Source organism: Condylura cristata, unplaced genomic scaffold (assembly GCF_000260355.1).
Source record: "Condylura cristata isolate star-nosed mole 26May11 unplaced genomic scaffold, ConCri1.0 scaffold00001, whole genome shotgun sequence".
Classification (NCBI taxonomy): domain Eukaryota; kingdom Metazoa; phylum Chordata; class Mammalia; order Eulipotyphla; family Talpidae; genus Condylura; species Condylura cristata.
Window position 1 is genome coordinate 77893247 of NW_004567102.1, and position 19338 is coordinate 77912584.

Below are 19338 nucleotides of genomic sequence, written 5' to 3' on the forward strand. Positions count from 1 at the left end.
CTCAGGGGCAGTGAGAGGCTTCACCAGAGACAGAGTGGGGAACAGAACAGGCAGATTGACGAAGTGCACTGCTGAGGGGAGCAGTGGGTGGGTCAGCAGAGGTCTGCTGCGCCATGTGGGTCACCTCCAGGGCAGGCGGGGATCGAACTCATGCGGGAGTGGCTTAAGCTTCTTTGTGCTGTGCTTTAACCCGCTGCGCCACCAGGAAGGGCCAAGTTCTTCAATTTTTATTTTATATATTTCCCCTACTCAGTTCCATAATCATCTCTAAAAGCAATCTATTTATACTCATCCTGATAAAAATGTTTTTCTGGATCTGCCGTCCTCTTATTTACATGACTGTATTCTTCCTCTGGCTTATTTCACTTAGCATGGTTGTTGTCTCTTTTTTTGAACAACTGTGTAGTATTCCAGTGAATGTATAGGCCACATCTTCTTTATCCAGCTATAAATATCACCTCACACTGTGAGAATGGCTTATGTCAAAAAGACTAGACACAGTATGTGCTAGAGAGAGTGTGACAAAGAAAGACTTCTCCTTTACTTATGGCGGGAGTGTCAGGTGGTGCAACCTCTTTGGAAAATTGTATAGAGATTCTTTAAAAGCACCATGGAAAGGCCCTATAACCCAGCGACCCCTTTCCAGGGACGATATCTAATATGACAATTCTAACTTGAAAAGATTTGTGGACCTCTGTTCATTATTCACAACGACTAAGATGTGGAAATGCTTCATAAATTACAGATTAAGTTTATTATTTATCCTACTCAGCTAGCAAGCAAGTTCTAGCAACTCATTCTTCATCCAAGAAAGAACAAGAAGTATCTGTTAAGAAGAAATCTGCCTCAGGAAGTCAGAAATCCTACAAGGGCCGGCCTGGAAGTGCAATAGCAGACATCAGTATGTCTGTTATGGATGAGGAGTCTGTCAGTCTGTCTACCACCGAAGAGACTGTGAGCACCCCACAGCAGGTACGCCTCATTAGGGATAACTATGGCACTGAGCAACTCCTAAAAAATTTATGCAATATGAAACAATAGTAATGGTAATACTGTTTCGACTACTATTCATTAGTAGTAGTACTAGCAGAACTAATGAATGGTAAAGCTGAAATCATAATGTCTTCTCTTTCAAACATGACTTGGGACAGTCTGGACTTAGGAGGTTATACAACAGGCTTTCTAGGAGTGATTTGTTCTAGAAAACAGAAAAGCTAGCAGTAATAACTTTCTAGTCCAATTTTATGAGTAATGTAATTCTGACACCCCAACTGAGAATAACAGAAGTTAAAAAAAAAAAAGGTTTATTTATAAACCTGAATACCTGAATGCAAAAGTTATAAATGCTAATGTATTGGCAGGGATGTGAGGATAAACTTTTATTGATGTGGTATTACACAATTTCTGAAAACATATGGCAGTATTTAATTAAATTATGAATGCGTAACATAGAGAAATGCATGCTTTTATTATGTACCTGACATATAAAGTATGAGGGTCTCATATTTGTTCTTCAACATTGCATTTTTACTTCACAGGTGTCCAAGTATATTATACAATGTATGGTGTTATATGACAGTTGGCCTCTCACTGAAAGTCAAATGACATTTGTTCAGGCACTGAAGGACTTAGAGAAAAATGACACCAAAGGTATGTCACTATAAATGTTATTTGTGATTTTTATATTTTATATAATGTTTAATAAAATTATAAGACAGTACTACTTATAATTTACCTCTTCTATAGCATTTCACATTTTTTAACTAATAATGCGTTTCAGTATTTTTACTGTTAGTTCATAAAAGCCAAACATAATTATTTAGATTAGTTTCCATCCATTTTGTCTTGGTAAAAATCTTTGATCATTATATTAGAAATGTACAAGGAATTGTCTCTAGATATAAATATATATTTTCTAAGCTGTTTCAAAAGTATATGGTAGAAGATAAATTGTTACAATATTTAAAAGAGATAGAATCTGTCCAAGAAGGACAATTCAGGTTTATTTATTCAAAATGTAAACTGCTCTTAATATTCCTGAGTGGCAAGTGACAGTTTGGTGATTTATAAAAAGTGTAATCTCAAATCACCTCTACCCATTATCTTAATATCACTTTGTGCAATGTAACAACTGACACTGAAGGATAAGCATTTTCAATATATTTTCTTTAGAAAAAATTAAGCCATATTATCTAATCATAAAGGATTATGTATATATTATTTTAAAAATGAAATGTTACCAGACATTACAAGAAAGATACAATGAAACACCAAAAACTGGTGAGGATATGAGGAAACAGAAGCCCAAATCTTAAAATGTAAGAACTGAAATTTATTTGTACAAATTCAGATATTAAATTAAATTTATATTTGTACAAATTAAGATATTTCTGTTGTAAAGTTTGAGGAGGCTTTGTCTCTGTTTAAAATGAGGCAACAGTGCCACCTTTAGTATGACTCAGTACCTCAGTTTTAGCAAATATTGCTTACTAAGAACCTGACTTTCACTTAAGGAAACAGAACAAGAGGATTGTAACCTGGTAATCCCTAGTGATAGCAACTGTCTTCATAAAGAATTAGCAGTGGTGTGATTTTGCATCTTCTTGCCAAAAGGATGCATTCTCATGTTACTGATCTGCACCTTTGAAATTCTTATCTGTTTGCAAATCCACACATAAACTTTACTATTGTTTGCAAAATATTTGGTTTCAAGTCCCATCCAAATTTTATTGGCAGGATTACCAAACTGTCCTTTAGTTGTAATTATATTATGTTTAGAATATAATATTCCATCAAAGAATGTAACAAGTTTTACAATATATAAAGTTAGTAAGAATTCAAAAGATATAAAGATATAAAAGATAAAAAGATATAAACTGATAGAATTGAGCACAGAAATAGACATTTCAACAATGATGGCTCAAAATCCAATTGTAATAATGGATACATATAACCAAGTGGAAATCAGTAAGGAACTATAGACAATTTGAACAACACTACAACCAGTTTTACCTCACAGATACCTTGAGAGCAGTCTGTTCAATGACAGCAAAATAAACATTTTTCTCAAGCGAACTTGGAACATTCTGCAGGATAAACCCTGTCTACAACAGTAACACAAGCCTATAGAAACAACAAAGAATGGAAATCATGTTAAGTATGATTTCTCTGATCACAACAGAAAGAAAATAGAAATTAACAACAAATCTGGGAAATTCACAACTATATGAAAATTGACACACTTTTAACCTATGTATCAAAGAACAAATCACAAGAGAAATTAAGACATTCTTAAATGACAAAGCACAGCATAGCAAAGTTTATGAGATATTATGAGTAGAGTACTATGAAGGAGATTTATCATTATAATCCTTGCTTTTAAAAAAGATTTCAAGGACCCTCCCCTTGGCGCAGCGGGTTAAAGCACATCACTGAGAATCTAAAGCCGCATGAGTTCGATTCCCGCCTGCCCCGAGGAGATCCACATGGCGTGGCAGACCTCTCCTGACCCGCCCACTGCTCCCCTCAGCAGTGTACTTCGTTGATCTGCCTATTCTGCTCCCCACTCTGTCTCTGGTGAAGCCTCTCACCACCCCTGAGCCTCTGGCCTCTGGCCTGTACCCCAGTTCTGTATGCACAAATAAATAAATCTTAAAAAAAAAGGATTTAAAATTAGTAACTTAAACTTCAAAACTCAAAAACCGTAAGACTCAAAAACCGCAAGGAAGGATAAACTAAACCCAGAGGAGGAAGAAGCACGAGAATAAAAAAATGTCAAAACAAATCAATCATTTCAATATTGTATTATATAAGATGATGGTATATGAATTATCACACCTCTCCTTATAAAATATCTTTTTTTTTTCCTGAAAAAAGAAACTCAAACCGTGTCTAGTTTCTCTTGGTCTGTTAATACATAAATTATTATATGGCTATATCATGACTCACGGATTTATTGGTGTCCTATACTGTTGTCTCTCTAGCTCATGCAGAGAAACATGAAGAATTAATTACCTTTGGAAGTCCAGATACCCATGTCACTAATGAGGGACAAAAATCCTCAGGAACTTCCAAATCGACAAGGAAAGGTAAAGAAAAGTCTTCTGAAAAGGAAAAGATAGCCAAAGAAAAACAAGCACCTCGTTTTGAGCCTCAGGTGGGTGTAGTACTTTTCTTTTTTATTAAAGTTACTTATTAAATTTAGGTTCATTAGTCCTCCATGCACTCAGCTTTCCAGGGTACAGAATTGTGAAAAATTCCATCATCCTCATAACAGCAGCGGCATAGATACCGTTAGGACTTTCCTTGAACCTGCTGCAGTCTCCTTTCCATAGTTCAGAATCAAAAGATAAAAATGTTACTTAAAACTTCAGTACATAAGACACTATTATTGTCAGATGGATTTCTAAAATTAGTATCACCCAGTCTTAAACTTCAGGAACCCATATTCTAATGGAGTACATAAATCTGAACAGTTTTATTTTTTAAGATTTATTTTCTATGCATACAAGAACTGGAGTACAGGCCAGAGGTGTTGGGGAGAGGGGAGGATGAGAGGACTCACCAGAGACAGAGTGGGGAGCAGAACAAGTAGATAGACTGAAATACAGTGCTGTGGGGAGCAGTGGTGAGACAGGACAGGTCTGCTGTACCATGTTGGTCAGCAACCTGCCCGGGGATCGAACTCATGTTGCAGTGACTGTGGATTGCTTCACAGTGCTGTGCTTTTTAATTCACTGTACCACCAGACAGGGCCCAATGTGAACAGTTTTAATGTTAGATATTGTATGTGCAATGGTAGTGGAATGGAGACCTACTCCAATCTCTTTCTAGCAGGGGCCAAATCCTGAAATGTTAATGGGCAAAGACATCTAAAGCAAAAAAAAAAAAAAATACTTTTTTTCCTTTTTTTTTTTTGGTAAGCATGAAAATAGCAGTGGTAGGGCTGGAGTGGCACAGTACAGAGAGAAAGACCTAGAAGTCTCATTAAAGATTTTATCTACTGCCCTGAGGTCATGACTCTCAGTTGCCTCCAGCTCAGTAGTCACAATGATTTGATAGAAGCTGGAGGGTTATTAGTGCAAGCACAGGCCTAAAGATATTCAAATTCAAGTTATGTAAAAACACAGAACTCAAAACAAAGGTCTGAAGAGGACAGAAGCTCCCCAGCATTAGTGATCACTGCTGGAGAGGCAGGGCAGGGAGGTTAAGACACCTAATGACATGATCACATTTACAACTTAGGTTCTCTAGTGGCGTTTTGAGGATAGTAATTCAAAGAGGAAAAATACGGGATAAGGGGGAATAGTTCAGTACTGCTTCCTCCAGGCAAAAAACTATAAGGTGTGCCCAGAACCAGTCAAAACAGAGGAAGAAGACGTGTAATGAGCTACCTGGAAAACACAGAGCATATAGTTAGTACACCAAGGTGGGTGGTAAAGAGCAAAGTATAAGCTCCAGATTTCCAGCTGAATTGACAGTATAGGATTCTGCACCACTCAAGGAATAGACAATAAAGGAAAATTAGCTGGTTAGGAGAAGAGAGGATAATCATTTGTCTGGTAATGAAAAGCACATGCTCATTTGTATTTTCGAGATTTAATTTCTTAGCTGGAGTCTACCCTGGGAAACTCTGTGATGTAAACTAGTTGGAGCTGACTTCTGCCCTGGGGCTGGGGGGCGTCACTGAGAACCGGCCCGGGCTGCTGCTCTTCTATTTATGTCGGAAGTTCCGCTGATTTTGACCATGTCAAAACCAGGGCCAGGAGAGCTTCTAGCACTGCAGAAGCGCTTGAAGCCCATAAAGCAAGAGTTTTTTGCAGGTAGCAAAGCAGCAGCTTGCTGCTGTTCTTGTGCTCACCGAGACACTATCAGAGACAATGGCACCTTCATGTTGGGACTTGGCAACCTCGCACTTGTGCAGGGGACTTCCACATGTGAACAGCCCTATGCTCCATTTTAAGTGTTCTCCAAGTTCTGTTTCAAAGGCTGTTTTTGTCAACTGGAGAAAATTATTTCAAGCTCAGCTCATTTTAAGTCATGTTCTCCAGTATCTTTTAAAAAGCATCAATCGAGAATAAGATGGCTAAGACAGAAAAGTATTAAACCATCCAACATCTGAATACTTTCAAGAGTTTTCCAGAAAAGGGAAATCACAGTGTACAAATGAAAGTGAAGGTAAACAAAATCCTTTCCATTACATAATCACATAACTACATGCCACAAAATTCAGAGTGTCGTTCTGTTAGGGTACTGAAATACCCCCAAACTTTGCACTCTCTAAATAGGTTCAGCCATCTGCTGCATAAAAGAAAATATACTTGTAGTGTGTAAGCCCGTGAATAGAAAATCATTTCAGTGGAATCAGTGTGCATAGCAAGCCATGCTTGCTGCTTAGTCTTGGACTTACACCTGACACTTGGGGGACATAGGTGACATTTGGGTGAGACAGAGACAAAGGTGAGAGACACATGAGGGTGTTGATGATGTCAGCCTTTATCCTGGCTTGTACTTTTATTTTGTTCTTTTCCTTTCAGGTTTGCCTGGCTTTTCCTGCCCTTTTCTCATGTTTTCCTGCTAAAAGATTACTTAGACTTGTGACAAGCTTTTGGGCCTCAGGGGTCCCACTGTGGGCCAAACCTTGTTTGGCTGGACATTCACCCACAAGGACATGGGTGACTGGGAATTTTATTAAGAAATTTTTATCCTTTCTTTGCTGTCTCTTTATGCTTTGCACACTAATTGTGTTAAAATTGCTTTCTATTGAAGGTCTCGTGCACTAGTGTGTTTTGTTTTTATGCAGCAGATGGCAGAATCTATTTAGAGCAGGCAGGTTCAGGGGCTCCTCATTCTGCCTGCAAACATTAGGTTGTTAATATTCCAAAAAATGTATTAATGTATGTCAAAAAAAGAAACTGAAATGATCAAATTATATATTGTGTTTTAACTTTAATCATAATAATCATGTTGAATTTAATTTATTATCGATTCACTTTCTCATGGAAAAACTAACTTTTTCTTAAATCCCAAAACTGCCCCATACTCTGTTAATCATCCAAACAGATACAGAATCTTTTAACGAAAAGAAGCAATAGTTACTCACTTCCAGGTCTGTGCATACTTGATATTGACTCACTAGGAAAATCAGCAACATTTCTGTGTCCCAAAGGATCACTTTCATGAACCATAGGTTGAGAGTAGATGGACATATGGCTTGAAAATGTCCAGATAATTGAGGCTTACTGATGGCAACTGGTAGAGAGAACAGCTTGCATTTGGGGTGTTCCTAGCACTCTACATAAAATTTAGACAAAAGTCAATTGCCAGGCTCTCATAGTGCAGGTGGAAAAATAGGGATGCAGTTTGGCTTTAATGTTACCAATTGTGAAGCGTTCCCGTCAGTGAAAATAAGTATAATTAAGATTTCTGGTTGTTATTTACATTTTTGAGGTAATATTTGTCCACAATAAAATGTAACAATCTTAAATGTACAATTTATTGAGTTTTGAAACATGCATTCACCATGAAATCCATGCCTCTGGGAAGGTAGAAATTGCAGTCTCTTTCCATTTACTCTTGGCTTTGGGTCCAATCCTCTCCTCACTTTAACCCCAGGCTATAGTTTGGCTGTTCTGGAATGTCGTATGAATGAATCATACAAGATGATGTCTTTTGTGCTCAGCTTATCTTCTCAGTATAATGCCTGCCTGTCAGAGAAAACTGAGCTACTAATTTATTACTTTTTAATGTTAACCAATATTCCATCATATTAATATGTCACAATATGTCTGTCCATTCATCAGCTGGTAGACATTTATATTGTTTCCTTCTTTGGCTACTATGAATAGAAGATTGCTCAAACCTTTTGTGGATGTAGGTTCTTGCTTCACTTGAATAAATACTTAAAAAGTAAAATGATGAACTATAGGATAAATCTAGACCATTTTGAAAAGGAAAAATGCATCTGGAACAAAGGATTTGATTTTGTTTTCTCAGATATCCACCATTCACTCTCAACAAGAAGACCCAAATAAACCCTACTGGGTTCTGAGGCTGGTCACAGAACACAGCGAAGCAGAGTTTTTTGAAGTGAAAAAAGATACAGAGCGAGCAGATGAAATCCGCGCCATGAAGCAGGCCTGGGAGATGGCTGAGCCGGGACGGTCCATTAAGGTGACCTTGGCTTGCAAAGTCATCCTTTTAACTTTTTTATAAAGATTTATTTATTTATGCATACAGAACTGGGGTACAAGCCAGAGGTTCATGAATGGGGAGAGAATTTACCAGAGACAGAGTGGAGAGCAGAACAGGCCGACTGACAAAGTACACTGCTGAGGGGAGCAGCGGGCAGGTCGGGAGAGGTCTGCTGCGCCACGTGGGTCACCTCCGGGGCCGGGGATGGAACTCATGCTGAAGTGGCTTTAGCTTCTTAGTGCTGTGCTTTAATTCACTGCACCACCAGGGAGGGCCAGTCCCTTTAATCTCTAAACTTAGTCTAGAGGAAGAGCCATACTGGAGAAACTACACGGTCTTTCCTATTGGAAAGATCTCTAAAATTCTGTGAAACATGGACCACCTGAACACTAACACCATGCCTAGACACCTTGTGAGACATTATCCTCTTGTCACCAGACGACCTGCAAAGCCAAGCCTGTAATCATGTCACTGTCGAAGCAACTGTGGGTGTCACTGTGTCTGTAGCCATATCTGTCCCTGATGTTCTTAAGTAAGGAAGTGTACAGAAGCTCAGTGTGTGCTTTCACAACCTTAGGTACGAAGCTGGTGCTTTGTCTGTGCCCTTGTGGGACACACATACCTCCTACCTCCCCAAGCCCCATGGTCTATAGAAGCATCACTAGCGGAGTGAATATTTTTGCATGCACTTCATGTTCCATTTCAAGGCTTGTGAGGCAGATGAGAAGTTTCAGGAGTTACTGGCTTAGCCTGCCCAGGGAATTAGTTTTTAGACAGCTCCTTCATCATTTCTCACAAATAATTGACATAATCACGGAGGATTCAGAATTTGAATTTATGTGATTATTAATAAGAGCCACGCTGATTCAAACTGCCTTCCACATTCCCATGTCCCTGTTTCTTTTGAGTGTGAGCTGCTCTCATTTCCATGGTTTGCTGACTATATTATTCTTCAGGCTTCACAGGCTCGACTGCGTTATGTCACCCGGTACCTGAAGAAACTACCTGATACTGAAAAGGCCTCTGTGTCAGAAAGCCAGTCAAAGCCTCAGGAGGAAGGTCAGTGAGCACTGTGCCCAGCACCCAGAACACAGAACTATAAAAGACAGCAAGTTATGTGATGAAAAGAAAACATTTTAAACCCTATTGCTTCAAGCACTGTAAATAGTTTCATAGGAAATAGAAAAACACATTGGAAATAGAAAAACACATTGGCTTCCACTGTTGTTGGTATCTGGGAAGTGTAGAAGCTGCCTCAGATATTGCCACGGGTGCAGCCACCAGCAAATCACCTACAGTCCACACACATCTGAGACGAGACGCTTTTCTCTTTACCAAGTTTATGTGTTCTTTGTCCCCCATGTAGATGTCTTTTTCCCCATTTAAGAAAAGATGAACCAGAAATCAGGGCACAATCTGAGTAGAAGTTTGTAGTATATGAAGTTGACAGTTTTCCAATAAAAGCAAATGATAGCACTAATAGCTACAATAACAGTAAAACTAACTGCATTAAGTTATTGCCTTGGGCCTAGAACTGTAAAATACTTATTTCATTTTCTACTTACATCAACTCACTGACAGAAAATATTATTCCAACCTACTAATAAGGATTCAGGCCCTCTCCTAGTGGTGCAGGGTTTAAAGACAAAGCACTATCAAGCTATCACCAGCCACTGCATCATAAGTTCGATCCCAGCCAGGGAGGTGACCCACATGATACAGCAGACCTTTTTCTGTCTTGCCCACTGCTCCCCTTACTGGGACTCCTCAATAGATCTGTCTGCTCTGCTCCCCACTTTGTGTCTGGCAAATCCTCTCACTCCCACAACTCTGGCCTGCACCCCAGATCTTGTATGCATAAACAAATAAATCTAAAAATAAATAAATAAGGATACAGGCCCAGAGTAATCTGCTGAGACATCCAGTGTCTTCTCATAAACATCTCACTGCTTCTGCACATTACCACATGGGGCTGTGACTGTGGAGGCCAAAGATATTCACATCCCGAATGATGCTTTTTTCACTTTCACCTCTGCAGGAGTATAACTCAGTAATTGTTATAATCATAATGTTCTTTAGGTTTTCATGTGAAGAGTGTAAACAACAAATATCATCTTAATCATGCTATCCTGGGGAAAGTATTTGTTCAAAGCCTTTTGTTTACTACCCCACATTAACCCACAGCCACTAAGAAGCAGATGTAACTATCCCCATTTTACAGATAAAGACACCAATTTCAGAGTTGCCTTGTTTTTCCTAAGCCCCACCTTTAAAAAATGGTGAAGTTGGCATCTGAAGCTTTTCTAACTCCTAAAGCACTCACTCCCCTGGTCATTAAAGTCTAGGAACACCAGGAGAAATAGGCTGCAACACTTGTCTTTGTGCTCTGAATTTTGTTAAAAATGTACTAAGTAAAATCACATTGCAGTGGATGTTTAACATGGCAAAAAAAAAAAAAAATCAGGACTATTGTGATAGGAGAGAGACTGAACTGAACTTCATACAACTGGGTAAATGGGACTTCAGCCATTAAGCAGGACTAGGGGGCAGATGGAAAATTACCCAGAGGAACTTGGTTGGGTGTTGAGGTAGGAGAAGAGCTGATTAAAGGGGGGGGGGGGGCTATAAGTGACTATAAATAAAGAGTGTGTGGGTTTCAATAAATCTGTTCAGCAGGTTTTTTGCTAAACTTGAGATTCCCTTCCAAAGGCATAAACTAGAGGACAGAGGTTCAAAGGACCCTGGTCTTGTCCTATGACTTAAACGTGTAATAAAGGCACAGACCTGGACGGTCAGCTTGACGAATTTCTCCATCTGTGCACTATCAGGAGCCACCTTCAGTCCAAGATACAAACATTTCTATATCTTCCAGGTCCTTCTCACTCCCTTCCCAGTCACTTTCTCCTTCAGGGTAAATACTAGTGTGACCTTTATCACCGTCAATTAATTTTGCCTGTTTTTGAACTTCATGTATTTGCTCTCATCAGTTTGTTCCCTACATGCTGCTATATTCTTGTGTCCGGATTAGTAAATTGTGTTTTACAAGAAGCTTGTCTGTTTTAAGCTATACTTTCTGGAACAAATTTTATCTTAACTTTTTTTTTTTTTCTTTTTTTGTCTATCAGTCTGGTTCTAGGGAGTGTACCCGTTCTAGTGACATTTTGACTACTGAATGACTTCCTCTTTTTCCAACATTTCTCCCTGCTCTTAAGCATTAATCTCTTATTGCAGTTCATCCAGAGTAAAATATGGCACCAACTGAGTCTCAAATGGGGACATGCCATCATGCTGTGGAAGCTGTGGTGGGTTTTACACAGATCCTCATAGACATGGGTCTGGAAGGGTGGGAATAGCATAGCTTTAGGGAAAAAAAAATAATCTTTTAACTTGGCAACTTCACAAGCAAGATCCCACTTTAGTTCTGTTTAAAGTTTAGACAAGTGCCTATACACAGGATTCCCTCCCCAGAGAGAAGAGCCCACCCCCAGCACACTCATTTTGTGGGACTCCCCTCACAGCAGCTCCACTGGTCCGAAGACCCCCTTTCTGATTGCCATATTTCACCTCCCAAAAGTCCCCACTGTCCTGGCTTGAGGCAGCTGCCCGGGGCATCCATGCCATCTTCTGAGGTAATTGGATTGTTTGGGATGGCTCTGGCTAGGAGTCATAAAGCTCCCCACCCAGTCCTGTGCGCCAGATCTGTGCTGCCATCAGCACTGTTACTTGCTGCATGTGATGTCATCCAACACAAGTGTTTTCAGTAATGCACATGTCATATTGTAGTGGAAACATCTTCAAGCACCTTGAAAGAGCCAGAGTCCAAGACTTCTTTGAGTTTGGAAACCAGAGAGGCCACACCGCCAGGGATCTCACTGTGGAAGAAGTGGCAAATGACTAAAGGTTTCAGGGAGCTGGCAAAATTGATAAGCAATGAAACTGCAACAGGGAAGGAGGAACGAGAACTGAAAGAAAAAGGTAGGGAGTATTGATGTCATTATCACTGTCATAAACAAATGTGTGTGTTTTTTTTTTAAAGATTTATTTTTTTCATACAGAACTGGGGTACAGGCCGGAGATGCGGAGGGTGAGAGGATTCACCAGGGACAGAGTGGGGAACAGAACAGGCAGATCGACGAAGTACACTGCTGAGGGGAGCAGCGGGCGGGTCAGGAGAGGTCTGCCGCCATGTGGGTCACCTCCGGGGCAGGCGGGGATCGAACTCATGCGGAAGTGGCTTACGTTTCTCACTGCTGTGCTTTAACCCACTGCGCCAGGGAGGGCCTAAACAAATGTGTTTTTTAAAGATTATTTATGCATACAAGAGCTGGGATATACACCAGAGGTGTGGGGAGAGGGGATTCACCAGGACAGAGTGGGGGCAGAACAGGCGGATTGACTGAAACACACTGCTGAGGGAGCATCAAGGAGACAAGAGAGGTCTGCTTTGCCATGTGGGTCAGCTCCCTGCCCAGGGATCGAACTGGTGCGAGCTGCAGTAGCTGCAGATAGCTTCATAATGCTGAGGCTTAACCACTTGCACCATCATAGACATATATTTTGCAGTAGAAATTCTGGCAAAGATAGTAACTTAGACATATGATGACTAGGCTTATCACATAGGAAACATGCATTTTGGATTCATAGCTCTCCATTTCACTTACTGGTGCTGATAATCTACTCCAGGACCTCATTATTAGATACTTAACCCAAATATAAAAGTGGACAGAACTTAAAATATAAAGTGTAGGTATATTTCTGTACAGTTTTTTTTTGTGTTTGTGTCTACAAATACTGAAGGTAAAATCACAGTGCCTTTTGGGATATCATTTAGTAAACTGTAGTCTCGTCTGTTTTCCCAGCTGAACAGTGGTGGGAGACACAAAGTAGATGAGAAAAAGAAACTGATGAGGTAGCTGGGGGTCTCATGACCAACAGGGAACCATGGAGAATCCTGGGGGACGTGGAAACAGGGCAAACAGAACCAGGCTGGACACCTGTGGGAGCCAACCAAAACCTGATGACCCAACAGATAATTGGTAGAGACTGATGCCCCGACTTAATGAAAAAGCCCACAAAATAGGTTGAGAGCCCCAAAATCTTTTTTCCCACAGATGAGTATCTCCCATTGCCAGCTGTTCCCTTAGTGGATATTTCAATAAATCTGCCTTTTCTGTTTTCCTCTCTGTCTCTAGTGAATTATTTCACCCCAGTGTCTCCAGTCTTACCCCAACATTGGGCCATCACAATGATTACATATAAAATTGCCACTAAACACAAATTTTTGTTTTAATGTAGTATGCTACATATTAGATTTTCTTTTAACTTATATGACAAGTTTTAATCATTTGGCATAAAAAAATGTTGAAATGTTCAGTGGTGTGCAAACCACACCCTAAATTGGATTATTTCTGTATGAAATTATTCTGCATGAAGTAGATATGCATTTATTCACTAAGCTGAATCTAACTCCTTCATGGAAGTTTTTATAGTGTTTTATAGAATGTCTTTCCACAATCCTAGTCACTATGAGGAAGGGTTTCCCCCTAAGCAACCACTTGTCTAACTATTGCTAAGGATGCCAAGTATCTTACTTATTGATACAGTTAGAAGAATGCACTGGACTCCCATGGGAAGCCTAAGTCCACTACTCAGTCTTAGGTTGGAGGTGCTAGATAAGACCGAGGGTCTGGAGGCTCTAGCCTGCTCTAGGACCCTGAGATAATGGCGTTCGGCCTGAAACATCACACTGCATGTCCCAGTCGCATCCCTACTGGCCCAGAACACAAGCCAGTAAGGGACTCTTAGGGAAGGAGACCTCTCCACGCTCACCAGCAATGATTCTCTTCTCCAAATTGCTAGAACTGTCTAAGGCTTTTAAAACTGGAAACTGTTTATGGCTGATGCCTATCCTTGAGTGATTTGCATAGTATCCACTGTGTGTATGTGCCACACCTCCCTGAGGCTCTCGTCTGTATCTGAAGATTTAGGTTCTTGCCACGGCTTGGTGAATGTAAGTAGCATGAGGTAATGAACACAGAACTACACTTTCATTTTGAGTTAGTGTTTTCAGGGTAGATACTAAAGTGTGGAATTGCTTTATTCTACAACTTTAATGCTGTCAAGTTTTAGAAGTCTCCCATTAGTTTAAAAAAAAAAGGTAATTCTTCCCATGGGAATTTATGAGAGAATTTATGATGTCATTTAAAAAGATAATGTCTTAGCAAGATAATTTTTTAAAGTACACTATTATAAGGTATGTACTTAAATAATACCCCAAATCGAAGTCATCCATAAAGTAATATTCATAAGTTGATTAATTTCCAAATAGCTTGCTAATCATAAGAACTGGTCTAGATAGCTCAACTCTTTATCCCAATAACATCAAAGACATAAATAAATAAATATTTTTTAAAAAGTCAAACATAATTTTACCAAAGCACCTATCAGTTTACTCCTACTCATGTGAAATATGCAGCTAAGACAAAACTTTAGAGCTATAAAATAGATTATTGTTTGCCTGAAAGTTGTCCTGAGAATGAAGAATGGCTTTGAAATAACAAAAGAGATTTTAATTGGATGATGGGAATGTTTTGAAATTAGATTTTTTGTCTTAGTTGTACAACTCTGTAAATATGCTAAAATATTAAAAATAAATCTTTTAAATGAATGAGTGTTTTGGCATGTAAACTATACTTCAATAATTAAACAAGAAGAAATGATCTGAACAGGATTAATAGTTAATGTTTTCGATTCAGTCTGTCTCAAATCTCTTGTCAGGTTCTTTATAGGTCTATAGTAAAAGTTCCAAACTGATTTGCTTTTCAGTGGTTACTTATATATTTTTTACTTCATTGTGTTAAATGTTTTGTGAAGGACTGATTCTGTATCTTAAAACACTTTTATGTTCTACTCCAGAAACCACATTAAAACATATTAAGTAAGCCAAGTCCAATCATTGATTTTGTTAACAGAAAATATTTTCAATTAAAATGAGCTCAAATATCATTTAGTTAATCATTATTGATTCTTTTTTAAATGTCTAGTACTTTTTTTTTTTTTAACAACAGGGCCTCTTTCACGATCCCCAGGGGTTTTCACAGTATCTCCACAACTTATCCGAAAAGAGCTAGAAAACATAGACATAACTCAATACCTACGGTAAGTTTAAATAAATATGATTAATGTAGAGTTTACATTGCCAATGGAAGCACATGATTTTCCACCTCAGATTTGGCAATTCTTAAGGCAATCATAAAAGCTATTAAGTATTTTCCATAAAGATTTAATTTGTAGTCTGACTAAGGAGAACTTAACTATAGAAAATAACCTGTATACCTGCTGCTACTATTTAAATTTGATTCAATTTTCTTAAGAAGTAAACAGGAGATATGAAAGATTTTTATTGGGGTATATTTAAAAGCTCTAAAATATATTCAAAATTATCAGGCTACAAAAAATAAAATGGAAATACCACAATTGTGAATAGCAATTCTACAAATGACCTTACTCAATAGCACATCTAAATTTACTGATTTTTTGAAAATAATTTTGAAAACTTTCAACAACACAATAAAGGATAGTCATTTGAAAGTAGTGCTTTATTTTCTATCCCCAACATTTGATTTCATTCACACCCCCACACCATTGATATGATTTTTAATGGAGGTCTAAGCTTCTTCTGGAGTTCCCAAATGATGTGTAGAACTTTTTTGATGTTTTCATCTCAAGGAAAACAGAAACTGAGCCTCAACTGCAGACAGAGGAACTCAGTCAGCAGCAGGCAATGCAAAAGGCAGAGGAGATCCATCAGTTCCGGGAGTACAGGAACAGAATACTCAGTATCCGGGACTGGGACCAAGAGCAGAGGTCTAAGTTAAAGGATGAAATCATAGCGATGTATGGAGAAATGCGGGTGAGTCTAAAAGGGCATAGATGGCACAGCTGACAGAATACTAAATTTTTTTAAAGGTATAGAATCATATGGCATATGCAGATAAAATGGTCTTGAAAAATTTTACTGCACAACCTCTCAGAAAAGATGGCAAATTGCATATACACAGCTCATTTCACCCCCTTCCTAAAACCCCTCTAAAATGCATTACTGGGCACTATCCACAAAGATGTGAGGCATGAGAGAGAGAGCACAATGAAATATCTGTGAAGTCGGAAAACAGCTTGATGAAGGGCATTCAGATTTAAGACAGCCAAATGCTAAACGGGCAGTAGAAAAAAACTTCAGATCCACCCAGTGCGCTCCACTGAATCCCCCAATCGCTCAGAAGTTGGAGGCAGCAGTAGTAATAGGGTGTGAAAATGAGGTGCTAGGGAGAAATGCACGATTATCCCATCATTCGGTTTAAAGCCGCGTCAGCAGAGTTAGAAGTGCTGTGCTCCACCTCAACTTTTTATCACGCCTCCACCAGAGCAGAGGACAGAAGGGCTTTATCTAGATGTTTCTGCAGCATTAAGGTAAGGCTTAACTGAAAATTGCTGTACTAGAAACGGAAAGATTCAGTAAATATACGTGGATGATTTCCACCACCTGAATCAAGATCCCCCCCCCCCCTTCTTTTCTGCAACACACATGAGTGGAAAAGATAAAGAAAAGTGTAAAGAAGAGAGAGATCTGCGCAGAGGCCACAGTCATACATTCCAAAAGGACAGTTGATAGAGGGTTGAGCACCCTATGCACAGCCGTCCCCAAATCCTACGGCCTCTTGACTCATAGCTGTGCTCATCCTCGGTTTTATGCCACCAGTGTGTGAGTCCTTCCCCTGAGAGCTCCGCTTTCCCAGCTCGATTTAGTCCCATGCTGTTTGGTTCATCATAACCCCCAAATGTTCAAAATTTCTGACAACAGAATCGCTTAAGGAGGCAGTTCCCAGAAAGTATCCGCATCTCTGAATCACACAGGACTACTTTGCCCTGAGCATGGGAGAAGTAATGGCGTTGCCCCACTCCGTGGTGGGAGGCAGAGGTGGGGATGAGCGCCAGACACTGTGTCTGGAAGTTGGGACAGCAGGATTACCTCTTCAGTTCTTGGTGGATATTATAAGAGGAGTCAGGAAATAGTTACCTATGTCCCTACACCATTGAGTTGTTTTGAGTCACTCTCAAATCTGATGGTCTGTAAGCAGAGAGGAAGATATCAGTTTTGAACATTGTTAGATATAACAGTTATATACGCCTAAAGAGATGAAGGAGAAACCATCAAAGTGGCAGCTAAGTGAGATTCAAATCCAAGAGGTGTGGTGTCCAGGAAGCCAGGTGAAGTCAGTTGATCCAGGAGGAGCAGTGAGGATGAAAACAAACAGACAATACAGCAATAACCCAGGGATGAGGTGGTATTATTTGAAAGGTTTTCAAGCACAGCTCAGACGTGTTTTTCAACGCTAGAGCATGTGCAGGAACTAGTCATTTGTTGCACATGGTTAGTAGGTGAGAGACTTTGAGTCTCATGTTCCTTACAGATTATATTTGAACTCGTTTAAAGCTGATAGTTGCTTTCTCTAAAACTTCTACCTCTTTCATCCTTCACCTTCCTCTAATTTTCTCCAATACTTTTATTCGTCATTCTGTTAAAGTGTAACATTGTTTTGTTGGCTTAGAAGAAGGGGGCAGGGTGGTGGTGATGGTGGGTGGGTTCACTAGAGACAGAGCGGGGAGCAGAACAGGCGGATGAACTGAAATCCGCTGCTGAGGGCAGCAGCAGGCGAGACAGGAGAGGTCTGCTGTGTCATGTGGGTCAGCTCCCTGGCCTAGGTGAATCGTAGGCTGTAGCTGAGACTTAACCCTTTGGCTACTAGGGAGCCCCCCGACCCCCAATAACGGTTTTGTTTCTAGCTCATGTTTTCTATATTGATAGACATTTGAGAGCATGGCCTAATTTTGATCGCTCTTCAATCACGTTCCATATGAATCTGTTGGCATAAGGAAAAGATGAAATCATTACTTTTTGCTCTTTGATTTGTTTTCTGGGGCCGTAACCCTTTGCCAGTGGAACTTACTTGCTTGGGGTTGTGTGCGGAATAGGATTCTTTGGACGACTCGCGGCAGAAGATCTTCACTGTGCGGGAAGAGTACAGAAGCAAGTTGTTGGAAGCTGAGCGGCTGAGGTTGGAAGCGCTGGCCGCAGAGGAAGCCGCAAAGCGGGCGGAGCCAGAGAAGAAGTCGCAGGATGCACAGAAAAAGAAGAAAGCAAAGAAAAAGTAAGCAGGACACCCGGCTACTGCTCTGCCGATTCTAAAGAGAAATGTATTCCTTATCCCATCTATTCTTTATCCCTTATCTAGTCCTATCCCTTATCCAAATTTATTCCTTATGCCATGTGTAATGATCTGTGGCTTTGCCTGAGGTAGGTATGTATTGAGAATAAATGTTCTGATCTTAGGAATAGTTTCTGTATTTTAATGGTCATTTGTTTTAGCTTTTCTCAGAAGGCTATTACTTGAAGTCACTGGAGTTTAAAATTTTCTAGTTTCAACAAAAATTCCTCCAAAATATTTAGAGTGTAAGAAAATGTATGTTTCTCACTCTGAATTGCATCCTTTTCAGTTATGACTGAAACAATCCAAACTGATTGCTTTGGGAAAAACTCAGCATTGAGAAAATAAGCTATTATTCTTAGAGGAATTTTTGTCTCTATAGTGTTTAATGTATTAAAAAAATATATGCTTCAGATTTTTTTTTTTTTTTTGGTATTGTTTTGTTTTAAGCTGAACTTCCTAAACTTCCACCTTAGGCAAGGACTATTGTGGATTAAGCCTACCCAAGGCGCTAATCTGGTCAGGCAGGCAGGGAGGACAAGTCATAAGCACCTCCCTCCTCAGATATCTCAAAGTTGTCCTTTTTGCAAGACTGAAAAACCTATAAGGGAGTGTTAGAAAAATGTAAGGAATGGGTTTGCTGAGACATTTTCCCCAAAGCATATTTCTAATTGATGACTTTCTCAGATGAACAGACCAAGAGTAAATTTACCAGTCAAAGCTATTTCCTTTTAGTCGGCAATCTTACTATTTTTCATTTATTTAACTCTTTTTTATTAAACCTTTAATTCTCATAAGTCTAGAGACATGAAATTTTACTTAGTTATGTGAACATATGCATTTATTTTCCTTCTTTTACTGTTTGCCTGTAACTTTCATG

At 39.5% G+C, this 19338-nt stretch overlaps 1 protein-coding gene across 1 annotated transcript in view; it reads left to right on the forward strand.

Annotated features, from left to right (window-relative positions):
• Positions 1-18405, forward strand: part of ADGB (androglobin) — a 110680-nt gene extending 92275 nt beyond the window's left edge. Inside the window, exons 29-37 of the mRNA XM_004674136.1 lie at positions 773-972; positions 1539-1650; positions 3984-4156; positions 7996-8172; positions 9150-9252; positions 11977-12166; positions 15250-15351; positions 15922-16105; positions 18226-18405. Of these exons, the coding sequence (XP_004674193.1) occupies positions 773-972; positions 1539-1650; positions 3984-4156; positions 7996-8172; positions 9150-9252; positions 11977-12166; positions 15250-15351; positions 15922-16105; positions 18226-18405 (1421 nt within the window). The remainder of the gene's footprint in view (positions 1-772; positions 973-1538; positions 1651-3983; positions 4157-7995; positions 8173-9149; positions 9253-11976; positions 12167-15249; positions 15352-15921; positions 16106-18225) is intronic.
• The last annotated feature ends 933 nt before the right edge of the window (positions 18406-19338 follow it).